Source organism: Hoplias malabaricus, chromosome 15 (genome assembly GCF_029633855.1).
Source record: "Hoplias malabaricus isolate fHopMal1 chromosome 15, fHopMal1.hap1, whole genome shotgun sequence".
Taxonomy (NCBI): Eukaryota; Metazoa; Chordata; class Actinopteri; order Characiformes; family Erythrinidae; genus Hoplias; species Hoplias malabaricus.
In genome coordinates this window covers 28,171,898-28,187,488 of record NC_089814.1, presented here as the reverse complement: position 1 = coordinate 28,187,488, position 15,591 = coordinate 28,171,898, and the positions used below count along the sequence as shown (strand labels likewise).

Genomic DNA, 15,591 nt, shown 5'->3' with positions numbered 1-15,591 from the left:
AGCTACTGATCCACAGATCCCAGCCATTCACACCAGCAATGCTTTTATGGACTTTTTTAACAATAAGATTGAAAATATTAGACAAACAATAAATACCATATTACTAAATCCAGCCTGTCTGTCATCTGGTGTGGATGATATAGAACAAAACATAGAAGAAAGACTAGAGGACTTTGACCCACTACCACAGCTAGAACTGGAGAAAATCATCTACTCGTCAAATTGTACGACCTGCACACTTGATGCAATACCAACAAAACTATTTAAAGAAGTATTACCAGTCATAATCAATCCCATTTTAACAATCATAAATTCGTCCCTTAGACTAGGTCACATACCCAAAGCATTTAAACTAGCAGTTATTAAGCCCCTGATCAAAAAACCGAATCTTGATCCTAGTATACTATCCAATTACAGACCCATCTCTAACCTTCCCTTCATATCTAAGATCTTAGAAAAAGTTGTGGCCCAACAACTTAGGTCATACTTGCATAAGAATAACATATATGAAAAATTTCAATCTGGTTTTAGGCCACACCATAGCACCGAAACAGCTTTAGTTAAGATAACAAACGACCTTCTTCTCGCCTCTGATCGAGGCTGCGTATCCATGCTAGTTCTACTAGACCTCAGTGCAGCTTTCGATACAATTGATCATACTATTCTGCTAGAAAGATTAAAAAACATGGTTGGAATAACAGGAACAGCCCTATCATGGTTTAAGTCTTACCTCACAGATCGCTATCAGTTTGTAAACGTAAATAATGTTTCTTCTACTCATACAAAAATGAGATTTGGAGTTCCCCAAGGCTCCATTTTAGGACCTTTACTATTCATATTATACATGCTGCCACTGGGCAGAGTTATTAGCAGGCATGGCATTACCTTCCACAGTTATGCAGATGATACATATCAGCCAAACCAGATGACAAACCTACACTAAAGAAAATGGAGGACTGTGTTAAAGAAGTGAAGCATTGGATGTCATACAATTTCCTTCTGCTAAACAGCGACAAAACCGAGGTTCTCCTTCTAGGTCCAAAACCTGCTATAAATAAGGTATCAGATTTAATACATAATTTTGACCTACCTGTTCTCCCGAGCTCATCAGCTAAAAATCTGGGTGTTATAATTGATTCAGATCTATCATTTGATCAGCATACAGGTAACATTACAAGAATAGCTTTCCTACATCTTCGGAACCTCGCTAAGTTAAGAAATTCCTTATCCCGCCCAGATGCGGAAAAATTAATTCACGCTTTTATTACATCAAGATTAGATTATTGCAATGCACTTTTATCAGGATGCTCCAGCAGAAACCTGAGTAAACTCCAGTTAATTCAAAATGCTGCAGCCAGGGTCCTCACTAAGACTAGAAAATTTGATCATATCAGCCCAGTCTTATCGGCCCTTCACTGGCTTCCAGTTAAATTCCGTATTGATTACAAAATTCTTTTACTCACGTATAAATCCTTACATGGTCTCGCCCCTGAATACTTGCAAGACCTCATCACACACTATGAACCACCAAGATTACTCAGATCTCAGGGCGCCGGCCTCTTACTAGTACCCAGAATTCATAAGACTTCAGCAGGGGGGAAAGCCTTCTCCTACAAAGCCCCTCAGCTCTGGAACAATCTTCCAGCTAGTGTTCGGGACACAGACACAGTCACTATGTTTAAGTCTAGGCTCAAAACACACTTGTTCAGTTTAGCCTTTGGCAACTAACCTCTGTCTAGTTTAAGGTTGTCGTTTCAGGAACTCATGGACATGGAGAATCAGGGTAAACCTGGATGATGTGCTCACAATTTCTCTTGCTTGGAACGAAAGGATGTCTTTGCCTGAGCTCCTTCTGGTTTCCCTACTCCCAGTCTGTTACAGTCTGATCCGTCACTACACTAAAGAAAATATTCACATGCTCTTATTCTCTGCTGCACTCAACTAAACTAACTGCTTCCCTTTTACTGTTTTACTGTTTTCTGAGAGAATGGTGGCCCACTGATGGAAGACTGTTTGCTGGATTCTCCTGCAGACCAGACCAGACCAGCTGCTCACCTTATTATTATTATTATTATTATTATTATTATTATTATTATTATGTAGCATAATGACACTTCATTGGTGATCATTTAAAATTCAATCTATAGTTTGATCAGAGGAGGATGGGTCCCCTTTGTGAGTCTTGGTTCCTCCCAAGGTTTCACCCTCCAGCCTCGAGGGAGTTTTTCCTTGCCACTGTCGCCTTCGGCTTGCTTGCATTGGGCTTTTATTTAAATGTTCTGTTTTGAAACTGTGAAGCTGCTTTGTGACAACGTCAGTTGTAAAAAGCGCTATACAAATAAATTTGATTTGATTGATTTGATTTGAGAATATAGAGAAATTCACTGGATATTTTCTCTTTATTTTCAATGAGTCTCAAACATCTAACAGGTTCACTGAAGACACAATATAACATACTATAAATTTCCTGAAGATGAAGATATTTTGATGTGGAAGTTTTTTCATAATGACCGTATAAACACAGCATTAGAGGTGATAGAATATATGGAGGAATTGCGCATTTGCCTAAATTCACTGGATATTTTCCCTTTATTTCCAAAGTGTCTCAAAAATGTAAGAGGCTCACTGACAACACAATATTACAGACTATAAACATCCTCAAGATGAAGAAATTTTACTGAGGAACTTTTTTCATAATGGTCCTGTGAATACAGCATTTGACATGATAGAATATGGAGAAATTGCACATTTGTGTAAATTCATTGGATATTTTCTCTTTATTTTCAATGAGTCTCTAAAATCTAAAAGGCTCACTGAAGACACAATATAACAGACGATTAATATCTTGAAGATGAAGAAATGTTGCTGTGGAATTTTTTTCATAATGACCTTGTAAACACAGCATTAGACAGAATAGAATTATGTGGAGAAATTTCACAATTGTCTAAATTCACTGGATATTTTCTCTTTATTTTCAATGAGTCTCAAACATCTAACAGGTTCACTAAAGACACAATATAACATACTATAAATTTCCTGAAGATGAAGATATTTTGATGTGGAAGTTTTTTCATAATGACCGTATAAACACAGCATTAGAGGTGATAGAATATATGGAGGAATTGCACATTTGCCTAAATTCACTGGATATTTTCCCTTTATTTCCAAAGTGTCTCAAAAATGTAAAAGGCTCACTGACGACACAATATTACAGACTATAAACATCCTGAAGATGAAGAAATTTTACTGAGGAACTTTTTTCATAATGGCCCTGTGAATACAGCATTTGACATGATAGAATATGGAGAAATTGCACATTTGTGTAAATTCATTTGATATTTTCTCTTTATTTTCAATGAGTCTCTAAAATCTAAAAGGCTCACTGAAGACACAGTATAACAGACGATTAATATCCTGAAGATGAAGAAATTTTGCTGTGGAATTTTATTATACTGACCTGGTAAACATAGCATTAGAGATAATAGAATTATGTGGAGAAATTGCGCATTTGTCTAAATTCACTGGATATTATCTCTTTATTTTCAAAGTGTCTCAAAAATGTAAAAGGCTCATCGAAGACACAATATTACAGACTATAAACGTCCTCAAGATGAAGAAATTCTACTGTGGAATTTTCTTCATAATGGCCCTGTGAATACAGCATTTGGCATGATAGAATATGGAGAAAATGCACATTTGTGTAAATTCATTCTCTTTATTTTCAATGAGTCCCAAAAATCTAAAAGGCTCACTGAAGACACAATATAACAGACGATTAATATACTGAAGATGAAGAAATGTTGCTGTGGAATTTTTTCATAATGACCTTGTAAACACAGCATTAGACAGAATAGAATTATGTGGAGAAATTGCACATTTGTCTAAATTCACTGGATATTTTCTCTTTATTTTCAATGAGTCTCAAACATCTAACAGGTTCACTGAAGACACAATATAACATACTATAAATTTCCTGAAGATGAAGTTATTTTGATGTGGAAGTTATTTCATAATGACCGTATAAACACAGCATTAGAGGTGATAGAATATATGGAGGAATTGCGCATTTGCCTAAATTCACTGGATATTTTCCCTTTATTTCCAAAGTGTCTCAAAAATGTAAAAGGCTCACTGACGACACAATATTACAGACTATAAACATCCTCAAGATGAAGAAATTTTACTGAGGAACCTTTTTCATAATGGCCCTGTGAATACAGCATTTGACATGATAGAATATGGAGAAATTGCACATTTGTGTAAATTCATTGGATATTTTCTCTTTATTTTCAATGAGTCTCTAAAATTTAAAAGGCTCACTGACGACACAATATTACAGACTATAAACATCCTCAAGATGAAGAAATTTTACTGAGGAACCTTTTTCATAATGGCCCTGTGAATACAGCATTTGACATGATAGAATATGGAGAAATTGCACATTTGTGTAAATTCATTGGATATTTTCTCTTTATTTTCAATGAGTCTCTAAAATTTAAAAGGCTCACTGACGACACAATATTACAGACTATAAACATCCTCAAGATGAAGAAATTTTACTGAGGAACTTTTTTCATAATGGCCCTGTGAATATAGCATTTGACATGATAAAATATGGAGAAATTGCGCATTTGTCTAAATTCACTGGATGCTATCACTTTATTTTCAAAGTGTCTCAATAATTAGAAAAGCTCACTGAAGACACAATATAACAGAATATTAATACCCGGAATATGAAGATATTTTGATGTGGATTGTTTTTTAATTGCCCTATAACAGCAGTGGACATGATAGAATATGTGGAGAAATCATACATGTGCCTAATTTAATTGGACAGTTTCTCTTTTTTATCAAAGAGTCTCAAACATCTAAAAGGCTCACTGAAGACACAGTATAACAGACGATTAATATCCTGAAGGTGAAGAAATTTTGCTGTGGATTTTTATTGTAATGACCTGGTAAACATAGCATTAGAGATAATAGAATTATGTGGAGAAATTGCGCATTTGTCTAAATTCACTGGATATTATCTCTTTATTTTCAAAGTGTCTCAAAAATGTAAAAGGCTCATCGAAGACACAATATTACAGACTATGAACGTCCTCAAGATGAAGAAATTCTACTGTGGAATTTTCTTCATAATGGCCCTGTGAATACAGCATTTGACATGATAGAATATGGAGAAATGGCACATTTGTGTAAATTCATTCTCTTTATTTTCAATGAGTCTCAAAAATCTAAAAGGCTCACTGAAGACACAATATTACAGACGATTAATATACTAAAGATGAAGAAATGTTGCTGTGGAAGTTTTTTCATAATGACCTTTTAAACACAGCATTAGACAGAATAGAATTATGTGGAGAAATTGCACAATTGTCTAAATTCACTGGATATTTTCTCTTTATTTTCAATGAGTCTCAAACATCTAACAGGTTCACTGAAGACACAATATAACATACTATAAATATCCTGAAGATGAATATATTTTGATGTGGAAGTTTTTTCATAATGAGCGTATAAACACAGCATTAGAGGTGATAGAATATATGGAGGAATTGCGCATTTGCCTAAATTCACTGGATATTTTCCCTTTATTTCCAAAGTGTCTCAAAAATGTAAAAGGCTCATTGAAGACACAATATTACAGACTATAAACATCCTCAAGATTAAGAAATTTTACTGTGGAGTTTTTTCATAATGGCCCTGTGAATATAGCATGTGACATGATAGAATATAGAGAAATTGCGCATTTTTCTGAATTCAATGGATATTTTCTCTTTATTTTCAATGAGTCTCAAAAATCTAACAGGCTCACTGAAGATACAATATAACATACTATAAATATCCTGAAGATGAAGATATTTTGATGTGGAAGTTTTTTCATAATGAGCGTATAAACACAGCATTAGAGGTGATAGAATATATGGAGGAATTGCGCATTTGCCTAAATTCACTGGATATTTTCCCTTTATTTCCAAAGTGTCTCAAAAATGTAAAAGGCTCATTGAAGACACAATATTACAGACTATAAACATCCTCAAGATGAAGAAATTTTATTGTGGAGTTTTTTCATAATGGCCCTGTGAATATAGCATGTGACATGATAGAATATAGAGAAATTGCGCATTTTTCTAAATTCAATGGATATTTTCTCTTTATTTTCAATGAGTCTCAAAAATCTAACAGGCTCACTGAAGATACAATATAACATACTATAAATATCCTGAAGATGAAGATATTTAGATATGGAATTTTTTTTATAATGACCGTATAAACACAGCATTAGAAGTGATAGAATTATGTGGAGAAACTGTGCATTTGTCTAAATTCACTGTATATTATCTCTTTATATTCAAAGTGTCTCAAAAATCTAAAAGGCTCATTGAAGACACAATATTACAGACTATAAACATCCTCAAGATTAAGAAATTTTACTGTGGAATTTCTTTTGTAGTGGCCCTGTGAATATAGCATTTCACATGATCGAATATGGAGAAATTGCGCATTTTTCTAAATTCAATGTATATTTTCTCTTTATTTTCAATGAGTCTCAAAAATCTAACAGGCTCACTAAAGACACAATATAACATACTATAAATATCTTGAAGATTAAGATATTTAGATGTGGAATTTTTTTTATAATGACCGTATAAACACAGCATTAGAAGTGATAGAATATGAGGAGGAATTGCGCATTTGGCTAAATTCACTGAATATTTTCCCTTTATTTTCAAAGTGTCACAAAAATCTAAAAGGCTCACTGACGACACAATATTACAGACTATAAACATCCTCAAGATGAAGAAATTTTACTGAGGAATGTTTTTCATAATGGCCCTGTGAATATAGCATTTGACATAAAATATGGAGAAATTGCGCATTTGTCTAAATTCACTGGATGCTATCACTTTACTTTCAAAGTGTCTCAATAATTAGAAAAGCTCACTGAAGACACAATATAACAGAATATTAATACCCTGAATATGAAGATATTTTGATGTGGATTTTTTTAAATTGCCCTATAACAGCAGTGGACATGATAGAATATGTGGAGACATCATGCATGTGCCTAAAGTAATTGGACATTTTCTCTTTTTTATCAAAGAGTCTCAAACATCTAAAAGGCTCACTGAAGACACAGTATAACAGACGATTAATATCCTGAAGATGAAGAAATTTTGCTTTGGATTTTTATTATACTGACCTGGTAAACATAGAATTAGAGATAATAGAATTATGTGGAGAACATAATGTGTTGGACATTAGTAGTATATATCCTACACCTTCTGTCAAACACCTCTGTGAATGATTTATGACCCCTTGATTTATGACCCCTGATTTATGACCCAGGTGACAGGTCAGTACAGGATGTCCTTATATGGGCTTCCCCTCACACCTACACCCCACCCCCTGACACCCTCACACCCCCCAACATGTTGGGGTGGGTTGTGCTTGCATGTGGTATTTAAAATGACCCTGGTGGATTTCTATGGCTAAACGCTTTTTAAAATGTCTACAGTGTGTGTAAATCAGTCTCTTTTAAGATAATCTACAGTTACACCAACTATTAGTTCTGAAACCAACGTTGCTTTTGCGCCAAGGAAGAAACGGCGTGGTAAAGCATTTGGTAGCAGCCTTCGCAAATATTTTAAGGGTGTTAAAATTAACCTGTTTGATTCTCGGGCTTATGACTGACAGGTCAGTACAGGATGCCCTTATATGGGTTTCCCCTCACACCCATACCACACCCCTGACACACCCACAGCCCCCATGTATATATAGTTAACTTGAATCCTGTGTTTGTGACAAAGCCTATACGACACTATTTGGAAGTCGCAATGGAGTCCTACATTCTCGGTAAGTGTTAAACTACAGATTTCTACCTAATTTTTTTGTCAGAATTTCGGTGATATAATATTTTCTTACCCACTTAACAGGGTTTATCTTGTCTAGGTACATCTGAGTTAGAAACCATCCGTGCCATTAGGAGCATTGAAGGTTTATCACAACTTTGTGAAGGTATGACTCTGCTCTTTATTATTTTATGTGTCTTTTTTGATTTTAGTTGTTATTCATGAGATTATTTTTTCATTTCTTCAGAAACTGTGGATGCTACGGGGTATTTAAATCCTCTTGGTAGGTTGTCTGATACATCTTATAACTCATGGTGTTATATTTTGATTGTGTGGCGCAATAGTGTGTAATTTATATGTTCTCTGTAGTAGGGTTGACACGTTTGGTTGAAGAAACAAATCTCTTAACACCGCCAGGGTTTGAAGTTGTTCCCGGCACCTCTGCCGCTGTTGAACCATTGGATGCTACGTACGCCAGCAACGACCAAGCACCGCAAACATTTACGCCGTGTTTAACAAGCAGTCCTACCCGATCCAATCAAAGCATCCCAAGGGACATCAGGGTGCCTGTTCCACAAGGAAAACGTGGTAGTTTTGGATCTGGTGGTGCTCAAACATCGCGCTCAAGTAGTGGTAAACGTCTTAGATTGGACGATATCCACAAAACAAAGGTAATAAAAACACAATTAAATATTATTTGTATTATTTATAACATGAGGTTTGTGTGTTAACGAGTGTTTCATTATTTGATCTGTTCATAGATTTGGACATTTTCGATCTGTCGGTGTATGAGGACTGTGTTGATCCTGGTCTGCGCGCCGCTGGATGGTCTGATGAGTTAATTAAAACATGGAATGATAACAGCTTTACAGTAAAGGAGGACAACGGTGCTGCTGTTGTGCCGAATGATGTGTTAAATGATGCTCTGATCGAACCTGGGGACTCTGTTACGGATGAAATAAAATCCAATCAAGATCACGAACAACAACAACAACAACAACAAAACCAGGTGGGGGTTGTAATTGCACTAACAACCCTATTGAGCTTATAACGTTGATGAGACAGATGTCACAGGAGATCGCTAAAATCTCTATTGAACAGCGTAGGCAGGCTGCTTTAAACCGCAGGCTTGACAATATTATTCAGAAACAGGTTGAACGTATTGAAGCCTTGTGTAAAGAACAAACAGCTAATACCAATTTAGTTAAGGATATTCATGGTTTGTGTAAGAAACAGGTTGAGCACAGTAAAACAGCGTTAGAATTATTGTATAAATTAAACAGACTTTTGCAGTTAAAAAAATCAACACGGATCCCTGTTGCAGGGCCATCTTTTCTTGTAGATAATAATAGTTAATATTATAATTGTTATTATTATTATTATTGTGTTGATAATTTACTGTGGTTTATTTTTCAAGTATGTGTTAAATAAATCAAATCATTAACGTACATTCAAAAGTAATAGCAATATTTTAAACCATTGACATTTAAAAACCAACAATTTGTGTATCGAAAACCAAATAGGTCTAAACAGTCATGGCATCTACAGATTTTGCATGTGATGACCCAATATATGAAGCGTGGAAACAGTTGTCTCCGAGTGAAAAAATGCTTTGTCTTATGGACGAATATGATATAGGTATTGAATCGCTTAGTAATAACCAGCAAGACGTAGACATACAAGACAGCAATAACAGTAACACATATGGCTAATTACAAACTACACTGGACGAATGGTTGACAAACACTAGTCAAACATCACAAACACATCCGAAAAATCTTTGTAATAATAACAATAGCTACAGCCAATCGACAGATTTTGCATGTGATGACCCAATATATGAAGCGTGGAAACAGTTGTCTCCGCGTGAAAAAATGCTTTGTCTTATGGACGAATGTGATATGGCTATTGAATCGTTTAGTAAAAATCAACAAGACGTAGACATACAAGACAGCGATAACAGTAGTAACGCACATGGATTATTACAAACTACACCGGATGAATGGTTAACAAACACAAGACAAGCATCACATACACAACCGGTTAAGCGTTGTAGATATGATAGTAGTGGCGAACAATCAACAGATTTTGCATGTGATGACGCAACATATGATGCTTGGGGGCGGTTGTCTCAAAGTGAAAAACTACACTGTCTTATCGAAGAATGTGACATGGCTATAGCAGACCTAGAAAATGATATTCAAAATAATACACAACACATAAACAATGAACAAACAGGTAGCGGTGTGACAACACCTGGACATTCAGCATTTGACCCAACAGCTCCTAACTTTGGTTTATCTGACCGTCATATAGCAGAATTGGTGAGAAATGGTGGTGTTGTAGACGATTATACCATAGTGTCTAGGAATCGGTTTAACAGCGTTGTGCTTCACCGGATGCTGAATTTACATGACGCGCCATCCACAGACATAGCTTCATACACGTCCTATATACACGATGTGTTGTCAGAAATTGTGTCATTCTCCAGGGTCTTGGCTGGTGATGGCGGTGTTATCGACATCACCCTAAGAGGTAGTAGTTTAACATCTGATGTAAACACGGTGTTGTCTTCAAGGGACGGTTACAGTGTAGACAGATTTTCAGACGCTATTGAAAGGGTTATGCAGAGCAACAACAGTATTAAAACGGATGAGAGTTTGGCTCTGACTGTCTCGATAGTCGTGGGTAAAAATGGTGGTGTTCGTCGTAAGGTGCGTGACCTAGCACACCATCAGGTGATCAAAAGGAACAGACTGAATCTTTTCTGCCCAACAAACATCTCAAACAATCTGTGTTTTGCAATCTGCATTGCTCTTTTTCTGAATCCGCATGTACCACATAACACATTAGAACCTATAGCCGAACAGATACAGATAAACATTGGCTACACACGTGACCATAGAGTAGGTTTTAATGATATTGGTCGTTTTGAATATAAGTATGGTATTAAAATAGTTGTGTTTCACAAGAGTCGTTCGGGTAAATTAGAAAAGTACCAAACCAAAGACAAACCACATACCAAGACTGCGTTTCTGTACCTCCATGACGGTCATTATTATTTGGTAAAAAATTTGAAAGCGTTCATGGGGGTGCCGCATGTTTGCACGTTTTGTTATACGGGCTACACTAATGCCAGAGATCATAGCTGTAAATATAGTTGCGATGTGTGTCAAGATGCGATGTGTCACAAACACCCCAGGCGTGTGAAATATTGTGATGACTGTTCGCGTTACTGCAAGTCTGTCTATTGCTATGAGCAGCATAAGAAACAAAAACAACAGTCTATTACAGGGGTGATAGCATCCTCATGCAATCTAACGAAGTATTGCAAAAAATGTGGCCATCGTTATCACGTAAGTTTAATAAAACCAAAACCCCACAAGTGTGTGTCGGGTCGTTGTGTTCATTGTGGTGAAGATTTAATATCGGACACCACACATGAATGTTACATACAGCCGATCAAAATAAAAGAACCCAGTAATTCCTACATCTTTTTCGACTTTGAGACACGCTTTGAAAATGGAAAGCATGAAGCTAATTTTGTCTGCGCTATTACATATGATGGTACAGAATTCACTGCAGAAGGGTCTGACTGCATAGAAAGACTTATGAGAAAGTTTAGACAGCTCAAATATCAAGGGTACACATGGTTAGCACACAATGCGGCCGGTTTTGACAATTTTCTATTATTGAAATATTTTTCTAGTGTGGGTGTCGCTGTCAAAATCACCATGATGGGGTGTAGACTGATCTCCATGTATGATGAAACATACAAACAACGTTACATAGACTCATATTCATTCATTCCAATGCGTTTGGCTAAAACAACATCAGCCTTAAATCTAACATGCTCCGAGAAAGGACATTTCCCACACAAATTCAATTTAAAACAAAATGAGAACTATGTGGGGCCATACCCTGAAAAGGGTTTTTATGGTTATGACACTATGAACGACAAAGACAAAAAAGAGTTTGACGAATGGTACGACACAGTCTCAAACGGTGTTTTTGACTTCCAAAAGGAGTTGTATGTTTACGGCAGGAACGACGTTGTTTTACTGCGCGAAGCATGTATCAAGTATCGCGAAGAATTCATTCAGTGCACAAAGCTAGACCCGTTTAATTATACGACATTAGCATCATGTTGTATGGCAGTATACAAAACACATTTTCTACCAAAAGACACGCTGGCGCTGACACACAACAACGCATACATTAACCAGCACAAGACATTCTCTAACGTCTCTATTGAATGGCTTGAGTATGTTAAGCATGTAAGAGATGTTGATGTGCACCACGCTTTAACGCACGGGGAAATGAAGTTTGGCGCATATTATGTGGATGGTTATTATGAAAAAGATGGTGTGCGAAAAGCTTTAGAATTTAATGGTTGCATGCATCATGGTCATGAATGTCGTTACAACCCGAACCAGTGCCATCCTATGTCAAAGGTCTTGTATGGAGATTTGCGAATGCGGTTTGATACCAAGGTGGAGACGCTTGTTCGTGCATATGGTCTAGAAGTTGAAGTGATGTGGGAATGTCAGTGGGCATCTGCTAAGAGGGATGATTTGGATGTTGCCACGTTCATTTCTAATTACACAGCTCCTGAAAGGCTCAAACCAAGAGACGCACTTTTTGGTGGTCGAACAAATGCGTATAATTTGTATTACAAAGCAAAGGAGGGTGAGAAGATTAGATATTTGGACTTCACAAGCTTGTACCCATTCTGCCAGGCCCGGAAGAAATACCCGGTAGGGCACCCCCAAATATTTTTCAAAGACTTTCAACCTCTTGAGGATTACTATGGTCTAGTCAAGGCAACAGTATATCAGTATAACATAACAGTATATTAATGTATTCCTTGGCGCATTTACAACAGCTCACGCTCGTTTAGAATTGTATAATCTAATGGATAAATTGGGAGACAGGTTGTTGTATAGCGACACTGACAGTGTTATTTTTGTTTCTCGTGAAGGTGATTGGGAACCCCCTCTGGGGCCTTATTTAGGCGATTTGACAGACGAGATTGGTGGTGGTGATTACATTACAGAGTTCTGCTCGGGAGGTCCTAAGACGTACAGTTATCTTACAGCTGGCGGTAAAACATACATGAAAGCAAAGGGCATTACGCTAAATTCTGAAAACTCAAAAGTTATTAGACTCGACACACTTATTGACCTTGTTGATAATTATGTGACGAATCGCGATACTAGCCGACACATACTTGTTCGCGCTGACGGCATTGTGAGAAATAAAAGGAACCTCACGCTGAAAAACAAATCAGTAGTGAAGCGGTTTAAAGTTGTGTACAACAAACGTGTCCTGTTGCCTGATTTTTCAACACTTCCTTATGGGTACTAAAGACGGTCGAGGTGTGATAGATGTTGACGGGTTTGATTTTAGATTACAACACCCATTTTCGTGTGTAATAAGCGGACCATCAAATTCCGGAAAAACTTTTTTTGTAAAACAGTTGATTGAGCGTTCTGATGAGTTGATTTCAAATAAAATAGAAAATATAGTATACATTTATGACTGCTGGCAACCCCTTTATGATGAAATGTTAAAGATAAGAAATATTATTTTTGTTCAAGGGATACCAATGTCGCTATGTGACGACACACTTTTACCGCTTAACAGAAATAATTTGTTAATAATTGATGATGTTATGAAAGATGCCAGCAATAATGCCAAAGTGGAAAAGGTGTTTACACAGTATGTACATCACAGAAATTTAAGCGCCATTTACTTAATGCAAAATTTGTTTTTTCAAGGAAAGTCTAGTAGGACAATTAGTTTGAACACAAACTATCTCATATTATTTAAAAATCCAAGAGACAACAATCAGGTTTGTGTATTAGGTAGACAGATGTACCCCGGCAACACCAAATTTTTCATGGAATGTTTTCAAAACGCAGTTAGCAAGCCGTTCGGTCACCTTTTAATTGATTATAAAGCTAAGACTCCTGAAAACTTTCGTCTCCGAACAGATCTGCTTTCAAACACGCCTGTTGTTTACATTCCAAAAATACGCAGATAGATCAGAATGTCGGACAGACTATATAGAAACCTGCCACTTCTTAAACTTTTATTTAAAGCCACACCAGCACAGAGACGTGTTATTTTACAAACGGCGTCTAATGAACTTATCTTAACTCTGTGTGAGGTTGCCCTTAATGTTCTTAATGGCACTGTACCTCTCACATCAACACAATATTGTGAGTTAAAGAAGAAGAAGTCTGAAATTAAATTTATCGCTGATAAAAAGGTCGGTGTTTCACGGAAAAAGAAAATAATTAATCAGAAAGGCGGCTTTCTTTTACCATTGTTAAGCGTTGCTTTACCATTTATAGCAAGCTTGATAGCGGGGAGATAAACTGAAGACATGGAGTATGCTGAAAAATTATTTTTGGTACCTCAGCACCAGTTGGATAAGTTAAAGAGTGATAACAGTCGGGGCGCTGTCCGACAAATTGTAGAAAATGATTTGGACGTGTCGATCAGAGATATTTTGGCCAGGAGGGATCTCGACCCCCACGAGAAGGCCAAACTTTATACATCCGTGTTACAGAGATATTTAACCATCGCTAAACATGGTGATATGGAGACCAATACTTTAACATTTTCATTGCTGCATGCAGATACTGTTAATAAGGAAATAAATGTTGTCGATCAGACTGGTAACAAACATTCCATAACCGATGATGTTCTTAGAAATGTATCTTCGCGAAGCAGACAGAATGTTCAGTATGTTTTAGATACAATGTCTAAATCAAAAGATGTGTCTTCCTGGAATGAATTAGGAGAATTTGTCTTAAATGGACGTACGATCCCAGGGTCACATATTCTGGACTTGGTGAAAAGCATCACCGCCGCACACCGTGTTAGCGATGATCGTAGACCTCAGGAGTGGAGCGAGTTTCTAGAGGCTTTTGCTGTTTTAAACATCCCTCTTTCTACCATACCAAATAAGTTTGTCAGACAAAAAATTAATTTGTTAAAAAATAAAAAGTCTGCTAATTATGCTACACCAGTGAAAGACACTTTGCAATCGCCTGTTAAGAGTGTTGAACACCCCAGATTTCACTCCCCCGTTTTAGACAGAAGTGTTTGGTTAAACTTCTAATTGTTATATATTTTATCTGATGTGTGTGTGATTGTGTTGTTTACTTGATTGTTTTGAATATTTTTTTACATTGTTTGAAAAACTGTCATTTGTTGTTTTATTATTGTTACATGTATATTTGTAAATAAACGAACCAGAGTTGAAAATCTTTTTGAAAATCAGTGTTTTTATTCGTCAGCTTTACACTACACAGGGTTATACAATAAACATCTCTCCTTTTTGAACATGTTGTATACAAATAAACGACCTGTTCTTACAAACACACGGATACAAATGTTTCACAAAGGCTGAAACCATATTGTCATTTTTAGTTAAATTAAAACCATATTTTGACATCACTTCTTCATAATTACACAGTCTAACCATGTGGTATAGAAAAAACACACAATGTTGACCGCATGTAGTTGATGTAAAATCTTGAACTTGTCTGGTAGAATACCTCAAAGTCGTGCATGTTGTTTTAAGGAAATCACTAATAATTTTAGGGAACTTGTCATAGGTAGGTGCATTTCCAAAACTGTCAAAAAAACACCCGACACGGTCTTCACTTATGTAGATAGCAAGCCAATGTTCGCCAGGAAGATCAGATGAGTGTGTATTGAC

The 15,591-nt window shown here is 36.4% G+C and overlaps 1 protein-coding gene across 2 annotated transcripts; it reads left to right on the top strand.

Annotated features, from left to right (window-relative positions):
* Nucleotides 1-6,898: 6,898 nt before the first annotated feature.
* Nucleotides 6,899-15,092, top strand: LOC136667975 (uncharacterized). 2 transcript variants are annotated; one of them, XM_066645166.1, is made up of 4 exons: nt 6,899-8,022; nt 8,104-8,139; nt 8,226-8,527; nt 8,618-15,092. In XM_066645166.1, the coding sequence occupies exon 4, from the start codon at nt 9,731-9,733 to the stop codon at nt 12,713-12,715; it is 2,985 nt and encodes a 994-aa protein (XP_066501263.1). In that variant the 5' UTR covers nt 6,899-8,022; nt 8,104-8,139; nt 8,226-8,527; nt 8,618-9,730; the 3' UTR covers nt 12,716-15,092. The 2 variants fall into 2 exon arrangements, with proteins under 2 accessions (XP_066501263.1, XP_066501264.1); XM_066645167.1 differs by having other exon boundaries at nt 6,899-8,139.
* Nucleotides 15,093-15,591: the final 499 nt, after the last annotated feature.

Bases quoted from the DNA above. Each gene is read 5' to 3' on its own strand.
- LOC136667975 (XM_066645166.1), top strand. From the start codon at position 9,731: ATGCTTTGTCTTATGGACGAATGTGATATGGCTATTGAATCGTTTAGT.